Genomic DNA, 22,558 nt, shown 5'->3' with positions numbered 1-22,558 from the left:
TAATGCCTGGCTGTACAGGGGTTCGAATTCCAACCTTGATACCCCAATATTTCTTCCATTCATTTAATGCTGAAAAGTTTCCATAGTCCTGCACTCGTCAATCGGTAACCCTAGGTTATAAGAATACGAAACTATCATTCACGTGTAAATGACGCAGCCCCCAAAGAGCTTCAATGCGAGTTAAGTTTTGCTTTTGCGGATTATAAACTATGCTAATAGTAAATAGATACAAATCCGTAGAATTTTATATTCACGGATTCTTAACTGTATCAGTTGTAAACGGTTTTTCAGCCAGGTAAAGAAATGTTCCTAACCATGAACTTCGTGGTTAATCGAATGAACAGATTGCCGCTGTTTATTTTATCATAATTTCAGAAGGAAAATTCTAACAGTGCATAATTAATAAATGGTCATTTGTTTGATTCTAATTCCTCAAATCTTATCAATTTATTTGATTGCAGTAAATCAACTGATTATTAATTTTTAAAGTAACTTAAATTTAAACATCAAAAAATTTCAGCCTTAGTTTAATAATCGTTATCTTATTTATTTTCGCAATTTGTGTCATAAATTATACCCTGGAATGTATTGAGTTTGAATCAGAACAATCACTTCTTTAAACAAATTTGAATACTGAATTTAAGTAAAACTGTATTTTTTAACTGAATTTAAGTAACCGTGAAAACAAAATAACACCACAATACTAACTTCTACTTCAGCCATTCCTTAAAAATCTATATGTAAAAGTGATATCAAAACAATATTTTCACTCTTCAATAAAATATATCATGGAAGTTTGGATATGGTTTTAAATGAAGCCTTTATTTGCCATCAGCGCTTCAGGTTGAGGAAAAGTTCAAACTTCAAAATTTCATTTAGAGAAATCACATGAGGATGTAACGGTGGGGGAAAAATCACATTAGAACTTGGACGTTTCAATGTGGCTGTTACAAAGTGTTCTGCTATCACCACTCTTAATCGAAGTTTTAGAACTCTTATAAATTAATATTCAAGGAAAGAAATAGAAAGTGAGGAAAAAGCGTTATCAAAATCATTAGGTACATTCTTGTAACAATATGCAAAAAAAAAGTCCTGAAAAGCTATTTCCTGATTGCACAAAAAATTCTAAAGCATGTGTCTGATGTCAAAATTATCCCTAATTCTGTATAAAAAAAAATTTAAATTGACTTTAAGTTGGATATAATTGTAACTGAAACTCGAAGAATAATTTTTTATTTTTTGATTCTGGAATTTCATTGTTTACCATTTATCAATTATCCCGAGTCATCTCGGGTTTATATAAGTTGCAAACAGTTAGTATCTCGAGTAATGTATGCAGCAAAAATTGCTAGCGTGATTTGATCCCGGAGCGTAAAAAATATCCTGCATTGATCAACAGTTTAACGAGCTTTCTTTGAAACTTTTGAAGTTAAATGCCAAGACTTGCACACGAGTTTATCAGATTTTAGTAGAATAAAATTATTTTAAAGCTCAGATTTTAATCAAACATCGTATTAGCAACTCGAACCGTACATTGCACATTATAATTAAAGAAATATACTTCAACTTCATATTACTGAAAGACTAGCTGTTGCCAATAAGATATGAAACGCTTAAAAGCAAATAGTTTACATTTCGGTGATTTGAAATATATTCTCCAGGCTGCGCATACAGGTTAAAATCTAGATAGAGGCATGTCCAAATCTAGATGTTATATTTTGTTTTAGGAATATATCTTTGATAAGGGAACCAAAAAATTATCCATTCATTACATTTATGAAATGTTAAAGAAGGCAGTTATATATTACACTATGACCTCTATCATGCAAGTTAACCCTTTGACACAGATGGGATACTAGTGCCCCTATTCAGTATTTTTTCTGATGCTCTAATTACAAGTGAAAATGTTTTTTAATAATTTTTTTAATTATAAAAAACAGCCTAATAGCTACTTAAAAAATCTGTATGTTTATCGGAATTATATTTGCATTAAAATATAATATCCCAAAAAAAGTAGTTTGAGAAAAAATTCATTTACACTCAAAAATTTACTAATAGTTGATTTTGTAAGTTAAGGAAATTTAAACTATAAATAATTGTTTCTCTTTGATCTTAATAACTGTAAATAAGTTCAATTTTGAAAAATTATGTTTTGGAAGATTTTTATTTAACGCAGAAAAAGACATGTATTGCGTAACCATAAATTATTAAAATGCTAAATCTAACATTTTGACCTAAATAAATACAAAATAGCATGAAAGTATGAAAAATATGTTAATAAAACTTCTGCATCAAAGGGTTAAGCTATGTTTGAGCAAGAATCCAAAAACTCGTGCAAGGAAGGTGTTTAGAGAACACCTTGTAAAATCCACAATTATAAGATCACACTTTTGTTTCGGAATAAATAGCGTCAGAATCATAATCTGCACCGCGAAAATTAGGGGGCGGTGGTAAGTAGAGCTCTAAAAATTGGTCATCTGTAAAAGGTTCCGCGATCCAGAACCTTTCGGCATACTGCTACCTTATGGGAGACTTATTGGGAGGCGGACGCTTGTAATTATTTTTATACATGTCTGGTGGAGGAATCACTGTCTTATCAGACGCTGAGATATGTCTTATCTTGATGATAATGCCCAAAACAATTATCGTAACAACTACAACAGCTGCTAAAGAAGACACCACGACAGTATATAAAGGAAATTGAGTGCATCGTTCAGGAGTTTCGTCGTTTCCACTTGTTGGGCAATGGCGGATACCATCACAAGCTAAATCAGCACCAATACAAGCTTCTAATTCGGGACATTCGAGGGGGCAGTGATTGGGCCCCGGGCGAATGACTTCAAGCCAATCTATTTTCAACTGTCCTGGTACTTCAGCTATGAACTCAAGAAAAGTCAAGTCTGGTTGATAGAAATAGGCAGTATCTGCTCGCCATGATTCGGTAAAAAAGGATTCGTATTGTTCTTCGTCTGTAGAACAGTACACTAGAATAAAAATTTAATTGAATTATGATATGATACCATTAACATTGATCCATAAATAATAATTGAACGATTCAACTGAAATTAAATCACAGTTATTGATGGCAGTGAATCATTGTTTAGTAACAATTTTATAAATATGCAAAGAATGAGCATATCAGAAGTTACCATCTTAATCCTTGAAGTAACCAGGGAATCTCATCTCCTTTGCATTCAGTAAAATTTGAAAAGATTAATTTTTATGGTAATACTATTAACAACGATCCATACTTTTAGTTAGAATTATTGAAAATATTATAAAATAGGAATTAAATCATATTTATTAATAGCAGTGAATGAATGTTTTATAACAATTATGAATACGCAAAGAATGAGTTTATCAGAAGTCACCATCTTAAACCTTGAATAGACAAGGAAAAGAAATTTCTATTTCTTTGCATTCTGGAAGTTTGTATTTATTAATTTTTATGGTGATAAACGTTAATCCATACTTTCAATTAGAATTATTGAAAATATTATAAAATAGGAATTAAATCATATTTATTGATAGCAGTGAATGAATGTTTAATAACAATTATGAATACGCAAAAAATGAGTTTATCAGAAATCATCATCTTAAACCTTGAATAGACAAGGAAAAGAAATTTCTATTCCTTTGCATTCTGCTAAGTTAGTATTTATTAATTTTTATGGTGATAAACATTAATCCACATTTTAATTAGAATTTTTAAAAATATTATAATAGGAATTAAATCACATTTATTGATAGCAGTAAATGAATGTTTAATAACAATTATGAATACGCAAAGAATGAGTTTATCAGAAGTCACCATCTTAAACCTTGAATAGACAAGGAAAAGAAATTTCTATTTCTTTGCATTCTGGAAAGTTTGTATTTATTAATTTTTATTGTGATAAACATTAATCCATACTTTCAGTTAGAATTTTTAAAAATATTATAATAAGAATTAAATCATATTTATTGATAGCAGTGAATGAATGTTTAATAACAATTATGAATACGCAAAGAATGAGTTTATCAGAAGTCACCATCTTAAACCTTGAATAGACAAGGAAAAGAAATTTCTATTCCTTTGCATTCTGCTAAGTTAGTATTTATTAATTTTTATGGTGATAAAAATTAATCCACATTTTTAGTAGAATTATTGAAAATATTATAATAGGGATTAAATCATAGTTATTGATAGCAGTGAATGAATGTTTAATAACAATTATGAATATGCAAAAAATGAGTTTATCAGAAATCCCCATCTTAAAACTTGAATCGACAAGGAAAAGAAATTTCTATTTCTTTGCATTCTGTAAAGTTTACATTTATTAATTTTTATGATGATGAACATAAATCCTTACTTATAAGAATTATTGAAAATATTATACAAGGAATTAAATCCGAGTTATTGCTAGCAGTTGATGAATGTTTAATAATAGTTATTAATGTGCAAAAAATGAGTTTATCAGAAATCCCCATCTTAAACCTTGAATAGACAAGGAAAAGAAATTTCTATTTCTTTGCATTCTGTAAAGTTTGTATTTATTAATTTTTATGGTGATAAATAGAGCCCGGATTTTGATGACCTAAAAAATCTCAACTAATGCTCTTAAAAAGTGCAAAAAATGCCCTTAAAAAGGGCAAAAAATGCCCTTAAAAATGCAAAAATTGCGCAAAAAATGCCTTAAATAAAGTAAAAATATTGAATTTAAATAATTTTTTGCTCTTTAAAATTATTATGAGTCATTTAAAAGATATAAAGCAATGCAATACTTGTTCTACGTTCATTAAAGTTTGAAAAATGTGTTTTATATCCTAAAATAACAAAAAAAAGGAAAATATATTGACACCAAAATATTTTTATTTTGTATAGAAACTTTAATGGATATAACAACTTCCAATTCATAATATTACTAAATATCATAATTACATTGGATTATTAAATGTTTTTTGATAATTTGAAATATAAACGAGTGTCTCTTGTCTGGAAGTAAATTTTCATTCCTGCAGAAGCTTCTTTCAACGTCTACTGATGTTATAGGTGCGTACTTGAAAAAGACGGTCTTACTTACTGACAATTCTTCTTCAATTTGAAAAGATGTTGCTTCACCTGTTAATATCCTATAGATTTTCTTCATTGTTTGGAAGCCAGTGTAATAATGAAAATTGATAAAAAATAATAAAAATTGGAAAAAATTAACAAAAAAGTTTAAAAAATGCATTAAAATGCAAAATACGCCCCAAAATTTCAAGAAAAATGCCCTATGAATCTAAAAAAATGCTCTAAAAGACAAAAAAATGTCCAAAAATGCAAAAAATGCAAAAAAATGCAAATGTCATCAAAATCCGGGCCTTAGTGATAAACATTAAACCATACTTTTAATAAAAATTATTGAAAATATTATACTAGGAATTAAATACAAGTTATTGATAGCAGTGAATGAATGTTTATTAATAGTTATTAATGTGCAAAGAATGAGTTTATCAAAAGTCACCATCTTAATCGTTTAAGTAATCCGGAAAAGGAATTTCCATCTCTTATGCATAAAAAACTAAATTTCATAAATTACTAAAACACAAAATTTATATAGATTACATTTTTATGGTGATACTATAAACATTAATCCATATTTTTCATTAAAATTATTGAAAGCAATATAATTGAAATTAAATCACTGCTATTACTACGAGTAAATGAGTGAGCAATGATAGATTTATGCAAAGAAATAGAACACCAGAAGACACCATCTTAATACATAAAGTTACAAGGAAAACGTTATAACCATCATTTTCAGATTCAGTTGAGTGTCACGGAAAGAAGACATGTTTTTTTCTTATTGTTTACTTCCCTGCTTTCGTATGAAGCAGTCAAACAAAGCTGAACTTCAAGAAAAATAGCTGATGTGTCAAAAATGGTTGAAAGCAAAATTATCCATTAATTTTTTGTGTTTTAAAACAACCAATGAATATTTTTTTGATTAAAACATTTCTAAATTTCCCGAACAAAAAGAAAACATTTTTTCATTTACATAACTCCGTTTCTTGCGAAATAAAATTATTGCTGTAACTTGAATTTACAGCATTTTGCTTGTTAACATTAACGTTGACAAATAGCAATGTCCAACAAAGGATATGGAATAATTTGTGCTATACAAACAAACCAAACGTACCCTTAAACTTTGACTTGAAGAACACGAAAGATAAATCTAAAATCAGGACCTTAATCGATCTTCTGTCGCTTTACATAGTTTGAATTCAAGTCACAGGTTCGAATTTTTTTTCTGCTAAAATTATTCAACATTGCTCTTCATTTTCCGAACCTGATATTTGGGAGTCCTTGTATATTTAGAAACATTCTAATAATATAGTTAATGATCTTTCTAGTATCCCACCGTTTCCAAATATTCGGAAATCAATTTTAATTTATTCTATATCATCCTGGGGTTCCCGCTAAATTCCCTCACACGTGCTTTTTTATCTTCCTTTTCATTTCCTTGCTCAAACTTATTCCTCTCTCACCATTGGTTAAAATACTTTTCATGCGTTAGTCTCTTTACTTTCTCTACCAATATATGGTGCTTAGACACTAAGTAAGGTTCTTGTATATAGAACTGAAACAATAGCATGTCCATTTTTGTACTTTCATTTGTACTTTATTCTCATTGTTTTTTGCTTTAAATAGTGATACATTTCATTTAAAAAAAAGAGGGATGATGCTTACTTATACACTTAACAAAAATAAATATAAAATTACATTATTTACCTGTGTGAGGTTCTCTGTTATTAACATTAAAAAATAAAATTTTATTTCTGCATTCTGTGTCGTAAACTCTTCCTCTGACAGTAACATAAAGTGCTCTTTTAGGAAAAGCAGCTAGCAACCAACGACATCGGAATGGTGTTGGCTCAAGCAGACTCAGGAACATATGACCTCTAGAGCCACTCATAACTTGTCCATCAAGAGTTGATAAAGTATCACATGCACCAGAAGAATCAATAAACTCGTATTCTAGGTGAAAATAAAACGTTCGAAAATCATCCTTAGGTCCCATATCTCTCACTAAAAATTCTATGTTCATTGCGGGTCCAACAGATTCAATGATAAGCTCTTCCGTTTGCTCACAAACACACCCAACAAAGAATTGCATATTTTGCCATATTTCAGTTATATTGAGCACAGCAAATTTACCAATGTTTAAAATATTACACTTGTATCTTTGAACTACTGGTTCGTACATATTTTTGCAAAGTAATGTCGAGGAAAAATGAATATCTTTAATTTTCAACTTTATTTTTTGGTTTGAAGAACCACGAAGTTCGTACCTACATACAAGATCTTTAGATCCGCCTCTACCAAATAAAAATACGTTTTTAGGAGATTTTAAAATACCGCGTTCGGAATCTCTGCTGTCTAATGTTACTATGCACGGTGGAGATGAAACATCTTCGTTTGAAACCATTGTTTCAACTATTTCATAACGAGCAGTGAAGTGGGGAACACCATTGTCTCGAATCACTGTTGACGACAGAAACGAAACATTCAACAAGATTTCAGGTCCCACGCTTAAGTAACTTTCATCAGGTATGCTGCACGGTCGAGACGGTATCAAATCCGAATAATCCGATGCATGACCGCACTGTCTTGGCGAATTTTTTTCGCAAAAACTTTCTACGAGTGCCTTAGAATAATTCGTTTTTTGCTCTGAGACCAAATGTAACAGTTGCTGGTGCTGGTAAAAATGATGGGAATGCCTTAGTTTTGGCACTGGATAGATAATTTCTAATTTTCCAACATCGCAATGTTCTTTATCTGTATACGGATGCAAATCAGGCATGTGATAAGATGTGAAATATAACCATATCCGATCAGTAGGTCTTTTACCAACTATGTGATAAGTACATGTCGTGCCTGACGGAACCGCATGAGCCGGACTTCTCAAAATCCCAACTGGATGCTTATTTCCATCAACAGTTACGGAGCAACTCTCTGGAGCAGTTCTGAACAGCCCGGATAGTTGTTCCAAATGTATTTTAACAGACAGTTCGAAGTGAGAATTTGATAGAGTTTGTGATGGCGCGCTTTTTAACTGCACTAAAAGATCTGGTCCACTTGATCTTATGGCGGGTAAAGGACCCGCTCCACAGAACTCCGCTAAAAGTGGTGCCTCTAAAGTACGTCCATCGAATAATCGAATGATGTCACCAGCACAATCTGACGTCAGAGTACCTCTTTTGACTCGATCACTGTTTGTGTGACCACTGGGAATGTTTATTTTAAATTCATTCACTTGGTATATTTCGATGTGGGCCCTTTTTCCTGGCGGTGCCGAATCTTGCCGTATCCAGTAGTGGCATGTAATGTTTCTCAGATAAAATCCTGCAATTGTGAAAAAATATAAAAATTTAAAATTTAAGCAATAAAGAATAAAAAAGTTGAAAATAGAATAATATAAGTATTAAAAGCTTAATGCTTATATTTAAGTTGAGTAAGCTGTATCTATTGCTACACTTTACAATTTCAATTTTAAAAATAATGAATAATCAAACATTTCAGCAAATATCTTTCTAACGTTGCACCTTACTATTTCAATTTTAAAAACAATGAATAATTAAACATTTCAGCAAATATCTTTCTAACGTTGCACTTTACTATTTCAAATTTAAAAATAATAAATAATCAAACATTTCGTCAACTATTTTCTAATGTTGCACTTTACCATTTCAGTTTTAAAAATAATAGATAATCAAACATTTCAGCAAATATATTTCAAACAATGCATTTTTAATAACGAAATTTACGTGTCTAAAATACTGAAGTTAAATTAAACTGAAACAGAAATTTATGACGAAAAGTGACTTTATGAGAATTAAACTTTTTTCGTATTATGCATGATGTATTTGTATATCTTAATATCTTTCAATTCCAATAACAAAATTTAAGTTTAAGAATCCTTTAATTATCACCAAAAATTAATAGATGAATTCCGCACCTGAATAAATCAACTTAACATTTCCGATTTTACATGATAAAATTACTACGAAAACAAAAGAAAAAGTTTTCGAAATTTTTTTTACTGATGTTTTTCAGAAGATAATTTTTGATACTGAGATGCTGGACTTGAAAGTAATGTCGTTTCGTTTCAATTGATATTTGTTATCAAGATTTTATTTTTAACCAATAATGTATTCACCCTCGTTAGTAACAACCTTTCAATGCCGGATCAAAAATGAATCGAAATGGATCGAGAAAAAAAATTTATCTGTTTTTAAGACTAACGAATATTCGATGAGCCGAAATAAAATTACTTTCCGGCCTACCTAATATATAAAGAAAAACATGGAATAAAAATGTCAGGAATTCAAAGAATCAATCCATGGAATTCGTGTGAACCATTCAGAACAACTCAAATGTTATTAATAAACCAGAGACCTTATCAAAACAATTCGCCAGGATATTCTCACCTTATCTTGCCCAACCAGGCTCTTATCCATTACCCAAACTCAAGACTGTATTAAATTTACTAAGGTTTAAGTTTGTTATTGAAAATGCACGGGAAGTCATGAAACGCGTGTCACTTTGATTCAAGATTAAAGGCATTGTAATCTTTAATCATTATTTTCTATGCTAGAAAGTTTGAATTCGAGTAAGGATATTACCTAGCCTGAGTAATTTTTAATGCATTTTTATTGGATCAATCTTATTATTTGATAAGCACAGTTTGTTGTTACAATAGTTTGAAGCATCATTCTTTACAATTTTCGTAAACTGAAAAAACTGTGGTGTATATTTTCTCCTAATTTTATGTCGAACTATCCAAACAATTCTGTGAAGAAAAAAAAAACTTTTTTTTTCAAGTTAATTCATGGGTGCAATAGAATCTAAAACACTTATAAAGGAAAATCTTTACACCATTCACGCGTAATAACACTACACGCTAAATATATTTTTGCTTTTGAATGCACCAACGTTGGTGCATTTTTTATATCGTCTGTAGAATATGTAGCGTATCTACCACTACAAATATACAATTACAATTCACTAGTATATAAGAAAAATTAAATCGATTCTATGAGTGGGTACCTTTTCATAGATGAAGGTTGACATTGTCGATATCTACTCTCCCCACATTGGTGACCCGGACGTGATTTGAACACGCAACTTTCTGATTTTTTATGCATTTTCTGAAATATTTACAATCAATCACCAGTCAAGGTGAGATTTTCAAAATTTCTTACACCATACATCTACGGAGACATAGGTTCGGCCTTTTTGAAATATATGTTTGTTATTAGTTGCGTAATAAGGATATTTATATTTTTATTTAGTCTCTGTAAGTTGTAATAACTTTCATTACATAATTTCTATCCGTTTCTTCTCAGTTTAACCGAGTTTTAATTCGCTTTAATATTCTCGCTACGCGTATGTTTATAATGCTTATGTTACAATGCTATGTATATGTTTGTTTTACAAAGTTATTTCATTTCAAAAATTAGTGTTACTGACTATCAGCTCCTTTACACTAAGAAGTGCAAGGGAACATTACTGGTATTTTATATTAAGTTACTCTTGGAGTAAAGTAGTTGCCACAATTTTTAGCGTGCGTCTTAATTTTCAGTAATAATGGTATTTTTTTTAATAAACGTCATTGAACAGCCGACCCAATTTTGAGTTCGTGACTATCAATGTTCCTTGTAATTTTCAAGACATTCCAGAAGACAAGGGAACTCCTGGATCAAATAATGGAAAAAATTGATTTCTTTGAGGACTTTTTAACTAACTCTTTTGCTTTTTTTTACTAACTCGCATTTTTATTACATTGTAAGTAAAGCCACGAAAACCTCTCACGGTTAGCCTGACGATAAGGGGACTCTAACACATGATCCATCCACCACTGTGGATATTTTTACGTCTGCACTGTGCCGGGTGCGGAATTCACATCAACCAACCATATAGCTATGATTCGAACCTAGGTCACTTCATTGAAAAACGAGAGCTCTATCCCATACGCCACCACGACTCATGGTAATATGTTTAGTGAATACATAGAGAGAATACCACAAAAAATTTTACTATGTACGCTTCTATGTAAAGGGTTGATTAAGGCCATTAAGTATGAAGATTACCAAAATTGGTTAATTTTAGTAATTAACCTTATTACTGAATCGGTCTCACTATTTAATAAATACATTTTTATAATTTAAATAGTTTTAAACATTACTCTTAACGGTCATTAAGATAAACAAAATGAATTTCAATAATCACCTGGAAAATTAGGAGATCTTATAACACAATTCCGATAATGACAATCTGTAATCAATGTATCGCATTTAGATTCTCCAGTAAACTTGCTGAAGGAATCTTCTGTTCTTCTTTTTAAGAACCTGTATGTTAGGTACAGGCGGGGCACAATAGGCTGTCCTGCACCTTGTGGGGGTACGAATATCGTTAATTTTACTTTGCCTCCTGTGCTATAAAATGTCGCTGACTGCCCCATGAGTGAGCCACAGAATGATCCAGAGTGGGCTTTCAGTGGGTTCTCCTTTCGACGCGATGTGCCTTTTTTCTTTGTTCGACGGGCCATTCGACTTGAACGCTTTTCACTTGAAGATGGACTAAGTTCCTCAACTTCCATGTATCCACGCAGGCAGCTTGTACTGAAAAAAATTAATAGTTAATTGCGTGGAACTTTTTTTTACATACACTTCAACTCAAACTTATAATATCAAATAACATTGTGTTTTTGGATAATTGTTGATAATTCAATGAAGAATTTTCCATTTTTGGGGTCGTATGACTCTTACAACTACAGTACCTATATTAATATATTCGGTACTTAATACACAAGACCAGAAGTAATCATTGAAGCTGTTAATAAAGTATCACTGGTGCCAATAATAATTGAACCTTTTTTACACCCGCTCTCGAATGAAATTAGTACCTTTGAAACCCCACGCAGATTTGTGACAGTGATATTTTAATAAATGGTTGTTATGAGACCATCACAAATAAATCTGGTTTAGACAGTCATTTAACAAGGTTTTACTTATACTAATTTCATTTTAAACAGCTTGCATAAATGCGCATGTTTTAAAGGATAGATTTACTTCGTCGACGCGTCATTTTATGATGATGATGTATGGCAAGTTTCGTTTCAAACTGTCTTAAATCAAATTAATGCAAGTCAAGTACATACTCGACAACATTGATTTCCAGTTGACTGATTTAATAAATGAGCAATGATCCAATCATTGAGACAGCTTAAAGCGTCATTTAGAAATTAAATTCACTGTCTTCATTACATGAATGATACATGAATTGCAAAGTATACTTGATATAGGACCTTACCTTATTATTGAGAATTGAATAGAACTCATAATTTAAGTGAGTCTTATGGCATATTTTTAAAAATACAAATATTCACAAGAAAATGTGGAAAGTATGAAAAGGCTATAATCTTGCAATTTTGAAAGTATTGATATAAATTGAAATTTCTGAGATTATTATCTTGCTGAAATAATGTTACGTTTTTGAAAATGGATGCAAGAAAAGATATTTACAATAATTTAGAAGTGAAGAAATCAGTAAGGACGTGTTTAAGTTCTTCTTAAACACGCCCTAGTTCTAAATAAATAGTAATAATTTGAATTTAGATATAAAAGCTAATATTTTAGAGTTATTAGCTCGCTTAAAAGTTTTAAATAATAGTTTAATAATAATAATAGTTTTAATAATTGTTTTTTATTAGAACAAAAAAAATATTCTAAAATTTCTCACTTTAAAAAACAGTTCGCGATATTTTTGTAATAGATCACTTTTTATTTACCCTATGGATTATTACAATAATCTCATCTACTTAAAGTGTAAATATTATCTTGAATGTTCCTAATAAATAGGATTTTTTGACTTTCAATCTGTAAAGTATTAGAATTTTTTCAAAATATAAGGCTTCAAAAATATATTTTAATGTTCAGTAACTCCTTTAAAATTATGATGATTTTTTTTATAAATAATTAATGAAATTAATAATTTTTTTATAAAATTAGCTCAAATTATATATTAACCCATTGAAAAATACAGATCGCAATAATTCTGTAATGATATTGAAAATAATGCATAATTATATTATGCATTATTTTACACACGGCAAAAAAATTCTGTTAAAATTACCATACTGTATGGCAATGACATTCCTGGTTTTAGTTAATTCAATCACAATATATACAGTATTTAAATCATTCATTTAAAGAGTTTTCTATTCAAATGGTCATGATTTACCAGAAAGTCTGGCTTAGAAAATTTATTGTACTGATTCTCACACATTTAGCAAAATATACAAAACTGAAAACTTAATTTAACCGAATGAATGATTTTTATTCCAAACTCTAAGGCATCATGATAGAATTAGCAAATTTTACCTTATTTAACAAATTTATCACAGATTATAAAACCATATTTTATTGTTAATTTTACAAAAATCATGACCAAGGCACTTTGATAATAATTACCGTGCTTTTAGTTTTTCCCATAGACACAGAAACATGGTAAATTTTACCATATTCTGGTAGTTTCCCCCTTACATATTTTTAGTACAGTAATCTCATCTTAAAACAAAGAAATTTTTCTAAATAAATATGTTTATATTTATAATATAATAAATATATATAAATATGCTTATATTTATGTTGAATCCCTAAAAAAGAATTTTTTTTTCTAATTATTCTTGCCTCCACTCCTTAATGTATATTTTCTATGTAATTATTATTTGCGAATGCAGAACTTTACACTCTATTGGCGGGGCACCCATAAATTTAAAAAATCTCTTTTAAAGTCTTTCAAAGCTGCGCTTATAAAAACATTCTGAATTTGACGCCAGGTCACGGATTTTCTGCTAGAGAAATCGGCTAATAATACTTAACATAAGTGGGAGAAGAAAGAAAAAGCACGAAAAACATTTTTACCTGTCTAAATCGAAAGTCCCAATCTGGAAAGAGAGGAAAGTAATCTCGATCAGATCTCCATATCTACCACCAGCCGCTTCGAACATCAAGATACAGGTAGGGGATCGCCTCTCGCTAAGCCTTAGGGGATATTTCACATCCGTCATCCCATAGAAGGTACGGTTGCAATCTGGGATAGAAAATGTAGCTTTTAATAAATGGTTTTTCAGGTAAAGTATATTCAGTTTAAAATAATCAATAGCGTTTGGATCAATCAAAGTAGGTCTTTCTTTTTAGTAATGCCTTCCCCTCAATGCCTACTGGAGTAAATCTGAAAAGTTGGACAGTACCTAATTGCTAAAAGGAAATTATTAATGTATGGAATAGTAAAAATTCTATAAATTTATCTGGTTATTAAAAACATCAGGACGTAATTAACATTTATCATTTAATAGATACTAGCACTACGGTTGATTTATGAAATATTGGTTAGTACCATGTTCTAAGCACTCACCATTACCATGTATTAGTATCGTTGCATAAGTTAGTACGATTTTATAAATACCAAATTGAAAAAAAAAGTCTATTAATAGTTAAAAAAAACTGAAAAGGCTGTCAAATTAGCTAGCCATTAAAATTTTAGAAGATATTCCCAATTCGTCATTTTATAGAAACTGTGGTTTAAATCTGCGAAAGTAATTAATTAATATTAATTTATTAATTAATACAATTAATTACTATAATTAATTTATATATTTACTTAATATGTTTAATTAACATAATTAATTATTGTGTAATAAGTTACTAATTGTTGTGTTATTAATCATTGTGTTATAAATAACTTATTCCATGAATTAGTACTGTATTATAAGTTAGTGCAATGTGATAAATATTTTAGGAGCAAAGCAAGTCCTTTAATTTTTAATAATAAAACTTTAAAAGATTTCCACAATAGCTGGTCATTCAAAACTTTATAAGATATTCCATATTCGCCATGCCATAGAAACTACGGTTTCAAAATTAGAAATTGATAAGTACTATGTTATAAGCACTAAATATTGCCATGAGTTAGCATCCTTGTATTAAGTACAACGTTATAAATACCTAATTACCAAAATAAGTCTTTAAATAGGTAAAAAATTAAAAAGGTGGTCAAATTAGCTGGTCTTTAGAGCCTTGGACGATATTTCATATTCGTCATTCAATAGAAACTAAGAGTTCAATCTGAGAAATTGCTACCATGTTATAAGTACTAAATATTACCATGAATTAGTATCCTTGTATTTAGAACAAAGTTATGAATACTTAATTATTTAAACACGTCTTTAAATATGTAAAAAATAAAAAGCGTTGTAAAATTAATTAGTCATTAAAATACTATAAGGTATCTCACAATTTTCATTTTATCCAAACTAAGTTTGCAATCTCATAAGTCGGTAATATGTAAAATACCTACTTACTAAAACGGGTCTTTTTATGTGTAAAAGAACTGTTATCAATTGAGCTATGCATTATAACCTCAGTAGGCCTAAAATTCTCTTCGTCACTATTACTACTGAATAAAGATTCAGTAGTAATAAAGATTGCAAACTGAGATGGAAGTTGTGTTCATATTATTTAACTAATAACGGTTTCGTTAATGTGTGAAAAACTGAAGATGATACGGATTTCGTGGGTCTTGTACGCATCTTTCCCATTCCTCAAATTATTGAAACTATGGTTCAAATTTGAGATAAGATATGTAACAATTAATTTTGTTTTAAATAAAACACATTGATTTTGAAAGAGTTAAGTATTAACTGAAAAAGTAGATATTTACCTCCAATCTATCAATAATTATGGCATAAATAGATTGCTATTCATTGGTGATTGAATATATTGTCTTAAATTGACTGTACTGTGTAATGTGTAATGTTTCGACCTATCAGTCTCAAATTTTCAATTTAGTACCCCCAGAGGTATTGATTTGTTATGGGAACTTGGAGGACTTTGTGACCTCACCAGATTTAACGTGCACAGGTAACCATTTAATACACGGAGATTCTTCAGCCAATGCGATTCAAAATCACGCTCTCACGAGCACGAGCCCAACATCATACCATTATCCCGGCTTTTGTTATATAAATATTTACAACAAAAATGCATTTTTTAACTTTTTTTTAATTTTCTGAATTTTTTTACTGTGTAGATGAATATTTCGAAAAAAATCATCCACTTAAAATTAAATTTTATTTTTTAAGAAAATTTCCCTGTACAGTTATTTTTCCAAATAAAATTACTCAATTTATATATTCAATTTCAAATTTAAGTATGATGAAAATTACTTTGTAATGAAATAATGTTAACTTGTTTTTTATAATTCCCTACTCTACATAAAATTTTCTACTTAGTTATTAAAGTAACCTACGTACAGTGTGCAAAAAAATGGACCATCTTGAATAACTTTTGATCATTACGTTCCGATTATCTTTACATTCTATTACTGAATCTTACAATTCTGAGGGGGTGACCTCAAATAAGCTAATTAATTAGTGCAGACGATATTTTAAGTTACAATCAGACACGAAAAACATACTTTCTCATAATAAACATACCTTTTATCGACGGATTTGAATTAGAGACCCCCGAATCTAGCCGCAATCTAGAAAATATGGTCCCAATAGTTTGGTCAGAAGAGCGCTCCAAAGTTGGACACCTTGATATTATTTTTTTTGCTCTATTTTGCAGTGTCTCAAAACTTTTTTAAGTGATTTCAAACATTTTTGCACACAATTGTAAGATTAGTTTGTAATGAAAAGATAATTTCCTGCAGAAAATAACTTTTGATTATATATACTTATTATAATTTTTTTAATTGTTACATTAGTCGATGAAATTTATAACTGTAAGATATAAAAAATTTTTCATATTCAAGGAAGGTAATTTTATGTTACAAAATCCAAAATTTTAGCAAAATTGGTAGAAAAGTTCCAAAGAAATCGAATTTTAAAAGTATGACGTTTTTTAAAGTACGATCCCCTTTTGAATCATTAAGTTTGAGTCCTAACACATTCTTTAGATCAAAAGTTATTTTAAGGTGGCCCGTTCCTTTTTTCTTTTTTTTTTCCTTTTTTTTCGTCCATAACAATATCATTCCTCACCAAATCAATAAGAAAAACAAAATTCATTCAATCTTTCTACAGACGTGACGAAGTTATCACCAATACTTTAATAGAAATAATGCATATCATTAGTGACTCAAAAATCAATGGCAGCACAATAATTATCTTTTTCAATACAAAAGCATATTCGAATGCTCATGATTTGAAGTCTGTGATGAAATTCCTCACAAAAGGGATTCGATATCTATTCGAGCAGGCATGAATCCTGTTCCAACTATAGTCGACACATATCGATCGACCATTATCATGGTACTTAATGAAGGATGCTGAAATATTCATGCCCATGCTGGTCGAATTCCTTCACAGTTCATTTTCAGAAGGTTATTTTTACGCTGCTACCGCCAAAATGAGGATATAAAAATAAATATTTAATTCAGTAGAATGTGTTTGATGGTAGTTCTCACAATAAAATGACTCGGGTATATTTAAAATAAAAGAACACATGGAAATTTATTGTACTATTAGGAGTCAAGTAAGCTTAGAAATATTCTATCAATAAATTTTTATTATGATGAAGCCATAAGGAATCTCTTTAACTCGAATGTCCCCTGATTTAGTTCAAACTCTAAGTCTACATTTTCATCGAGGTTAAATAAACTTTCAAAGTTCGCCTTTTGCTTTTTCTGTAAAATAATTTTTTTTCGAAAATTATAAAATATTCGATATTGGATGGATTGTATCTAGTAGACCAGTGATTCTCAACCACTGTGCCACGGCACTTTTGTGTGCCGCCAAATCCTTAAAATGTTAAATGTTCCGCCAAATATTAGAAATGACACAATGAAAATTATAATGTTTCTTTTATTACGAGTATATATATATATATATACATATATATTCGTAATATATATATATACATATATATTCGTAATATATATATATACATATATATTCGTAATATATATATATATATATATATATATATATATATATATATATATATATATATATATATATATTACGAATATATATGTATATATATATATTACGAATATATATGTATATATATATATATATACTCGTAATAAAAAAAACATTATAATTTTCATTGTGTCATTTCTAATACCTTTTTTGCATAAAGACAGAATTTTTCAAGCACTTTTAAACAATAATGTTTCATATTCTCTTTTATTTGCAGTTATTTTGATCTAAGAGAAACAGTCATTGAAGTTTCGTTACTTTACGAAATCAATGATAGATAAATTTTTGAATATGAGTGAAAGTAAATCTTTTTTTCAAACTATTTTTTTTGAGATTCTATATTTTAGTATCGAGATTTTATATTATTATGGATTTTATATAATAATTCCGATTACCTAACTGATTTGTTTGGAAACTATTAGACTGATTTTCCGGATTAAAAAATGCCAAAAATATATTTTTACCTGTTAGCGTCAGAAAAGAATTATACTAAAGGGACTTATACTTTCTATAAAAAATCAACTTTTTGTAGAATAGAAAAACAAATTCAAACTTACAATTTAAGTTTTTACCTTAATAATTTCATTTATCCTCTAAAAGCTAACGCAAGTATCTCAAACTGGATATACTTAGGTTATTTTTTTTAATTAGCATTAATTCCACGAGAGAATTTATTTATAGAGAGTAAAAAAATTCATTAAAATAAAATATTTTTTGATAAAGAAAAACGTGTTCCCTTTAGCGACGTTTTAAAAAAATTAAATAGAGCCGAAGCACGAAATCAAATAAATAAAAAAAAACGAGTCATTCAAACAGTTAATAAAATTAACGATAATAAGGTTTTTGGTTTGAAGCGTCAAAATCAACTAAAAAGATAGGATAAATCTTGCAAACGCGAAAAAAGGTAATTTGATTATAGTTTTCCATCTCTACTCAGGGGCCCAGACGTATTCCCAAAACAAACTATGTAACTCAATAAAAGCATAGATGCTTCTCTAAATATCAAGGAAAAAAGGATGAATATTAACTGTTAAAAAGTGTAAAAACGCTTAAAGATATTATATTAGCGTGAGTTATTTTCTTTATTTATGAAGATACCTCTGAAATTTAGTCAGTAAAGAACAAAACAATGTGAAATATTTTAACGCCGTGCATCGTTTCTCATTACTGCGCATCTTCTTTAATATACAGTGCACTTTCTCCAATATGTGTGCATATGTATATAAAGTGCACATTTTTTTCTGCACTTAAATTTTCTGACATTTAAATAAAAAAAAATTTAAAGAAATAAGAAATACTTGAAGTTTTAAGTACTGTTCTTATTTTTCTTTTGGAAACATGTTAAAATCTTAAAATATTTATCGCATTTTATCAATGTTCGCGGGGGAAAAAATTCTGTTAAAATTACCGCACTCTATAATAGTAACACTTCTGGTGTAAAACAATAACAATAATCCTAGAGTATAAAACAAAAATATACGGTATTTAAATAATTCATTTGATGATTTTTCTGTTTATATGGTAACAGTCTATTGGAAACTTTGGTTTCCAAAATTACAGTTCTTATTACCACACATTCTGTAAAAAAACGAAACTGAACAATAAATTTATCTTAATAAATGCCTTTTATGCCATGATCTGAAGTATCTTGATAAAATTTTCAAATTTTAGCTCATTTATTAAACTTTGTTAGATATTACAAAAACATAATTTGATGTTAATTTTACCAAAGTCATTACTAAAGCGCTTCGGTAAAGATCACAGAGCTTTTTGATGTTCACATAGCGCAAGAGACATAGCAATTTTTATCATTCTCTGGTTCTCACCATACTCTTTTCTCAGTACATTTGTACATGCATTTATATAGTGTACATTTATATCGTACATATATATCGCGCATTTATATCGCGCACTTTATTTCAATTTAAGCAATAATTGTTTTAAATTGGTAAAATTGTTTAAAAGAAGCTTCGATTTAATTTTTTCTGATGTTCCTTTAAAAAAATATATGTTAAAATTAAGTTTGCGTTATTTTAAAGTCTGGATGTTAAATAAAGTATCGCATGGAGCATTTCTTTATACACTTTATTTTTTTGAAATATAAGACTTGAGACAGATTTTACGTCAAGCCACTAACAAAGCGATATTGATTAAGGTTTAAAGACTACTAAAACGTATATTGACCAAATACACTATCCTAGAACGGATTAGAAAACAAAACTTCACCAGTAGACTATCAATTAAATCAATAAATAAGCCGTGAGTTAGCAATTGCATCAAGATGATTTCTAAAATTGCCAATGGTCAATTCCAACAGTCAGTTAAATTAATTATAGGTCATCAATTCACCATTTTTTCCATGATTATTTCTAAAACTACCCCCATCATTTCTTTATCGATTTTAATTATCAGTTAAATCTAAAAATGGTCACTAAAATTATCCCTATAAGTTCAGTCATTTCTACTTCACTTGTAGGTTAATCTACGGCTGGGTATTATGATTTATTAACAAATACTTATTTTATATGAAAGTGAAAAAGAAACTAATTTTATGCTCATCGGAAATAGATACGTTTTTACAAAAAAAAAATTTCTGAAATTTTAATTAACTTGACAACATCAATGAGATTATTGTCTTACTGAACTTGTCAGCAAAACGAGAAAAGTACACTGAGAAAAAAATATGATCAAAGTTGCATGAATATGATAAAATTTACCATTTATCTAGCTCTATAGGAACACCAAAAAGCTCAGTAGCTTTAACCAAAGTGCTTTGATAATGATTTTGGTAAAATTTGGGAAATTCGATCATGATACCTTAAAGCATGGCATAAAAACCACTTATTCGGTTAAATTTTCTTTTGTGTGTATTTCTTACTAAATGTGAGGTAATAAGAACGACATTTTATTAACCGTTACCATATGAACAGAAAAAAAAAACAAATGAATAGTTTTAACACTGTGTATATATATATATATATATATATATATATATATATATATATATATATATATATATATATATATATATATACATATTTAAAGAAGAACTATGTTGTTGTTTCTTTATCAGAAATGTCATTAACATGCAGCATGGTAGTTTTATCAAAATGTTTTTCTAAGTGCATTCTTCCCCAACGCATTCTTTCAAAACTTCTATAAATCGCAAATTTATATCGCAGTTTACTCTCTTTTGTTTCATCAATTTATAAATAATAATAATTAATTTATAAGTTTTATTACTGAATCTTCTGAAAAACAAATTATTTAACAAAAGAAATTTTTAAAAATTGGAAAAGTAAATTTTAAAGTTTTTAGAATTTGCTTCGTAATTTTTTTATTGCAATTTTAAAATAAGTTAAAATTTTAAAGTTTTTTTTTAAACTTTGAAAATTGATGTTAGCACCTTTAAGTTCATATTTTCAATATTATTTATAAAAACGAGAAAATTAGCAGTAAAGCAGTAAAAAAAGCAATCACAAAAAAATTCAAAGCAGGCAGTAAATAAAGAAACAAGTTTTTTAAGGAAATTGTTGAAACTACAGTTAAACATTTTTACGGTATGTCAGAACGTTGGTGTAATAGAAACTCAAATATATCCTTAAAGCTAGTAAACCGCAATATTAAAGACAAGTAAAACATTGCAAACTTGTCAAGCAGTCATTTGTACTCAGATAATTTATTACTTTTCCTAGAAATATGCAAAAATAAATGATATATTATTAATTAAAAACTTTTTAATATTAAAAAATGTTGAAAGCATCTGTTTTATCATAACCGTTTAGTTTGTTCAAAATCAATCATCTTCTTGATAGCTCTTAATTAAAAAGTGATTAATCTTTTTAATTAATAAACAGATATAGGCGTTGCATAATTGAGATGGCTGATACAAATCGTTTAATTAAAAAATGAAGAAGGAATTTTTATACATGTTTTCAAAATAAAAGGTATTTTTTAATGAACTATCTTCTTCATTTACATAGAAATTAACTCTCAGACAATGCCAGAAAATACAATTTTCGTAAAAGTAACTCATACAATTTTATTATATTTGATTGAAATATTAATTTTCGTTATCATACAAGCTTTTAATTAATAAAAACTGATTAAAAATAAGTTTCTGCAATTATTATTTCGATTTTAACGTAAACTAACAAATTGATATTTAAAATTACTTTCCTCATCCACTTCTTTATTATTAAAAATAACGTTTACATTGTTTTTTTGCCCTAGGTATGTGAAAATATAATGAAAAGTTTTTTTTTATGATTTTTATTGGAAACCATTTAATAATGAAAATTCAGAGTGTTCTAATTAGCATATGTAAAGCATTTGTCTTTCAAAATGCGTGCAAATAAAATATCCGCTGTGTTTGTAGTTTGATTATTGATGAAATAAAGTAAGTGTATAACAAGTATAGATCAATTTTATAAGAGCGTGAATGTCGGGGAAAAAAGGTCTGCCTCTTATTACACATTCAATTACTGACTGATTATTTATCTCTATTAATGGAGTGGAAAAATTCACAATTGAGTATTTGCAACTGA

At 28.8% G+C, this 22,558-nt stretch overlaps 1 protein-coding gene across 1 annotated transcript in view; it reads right to left on the bottom strand.

Moving 5' to 3' along the window:
* Positions 1–2,135: 2,135 nt before the first annotated feature.
* Positions 2,136–22,558, bottom strand: part of LOC107450855 (uncharacterized) — a 78,826-nt gene continuing 58,403 nt past the window's right edge. Inside the window, exons 3-6 of the mRNA XM_016066769.4 lie at positions 13,951–14,119; positions 11,255–11,646; positions 6,755–8,368; positions 2,136–2,984 (exon numbers count right to left, since the gene is read on the bottom strand). Coding sequence (XP_015922255.1) covers positions 2,518–2,984; positions 6,755–8,368; positions 11,255–11,646; positions 13,951–14,119 — 2,642 coding nt within the window. The 3' untranslated portion in view covers positions 2,136–2,517. The remainder of the gene's footprint in view (positions 2,985–6,754; positions 8,369–11,254; positions 11,647–13,950; positions 14,120–22,558) is intronic.

Source organism: Parasteatoda tepidariorum, chromosome 6 (assembly GCF_982258835.1).
Source record: "Parasteatoda tepidariorum strain Cologne lab strain chromosome 6, Ptep-v5.0, whole genome shotgun sequence".
Lineage (NCBI taxonomy): Eukaryota > Metazoa > Arthropoda > Arachnida > Araneae > Theridiidae > Parasteatoda > Parasteatoda tepidariorum.
This window is presented reverse-complemented; position numbering and strand designations above follow the sequence as displayed.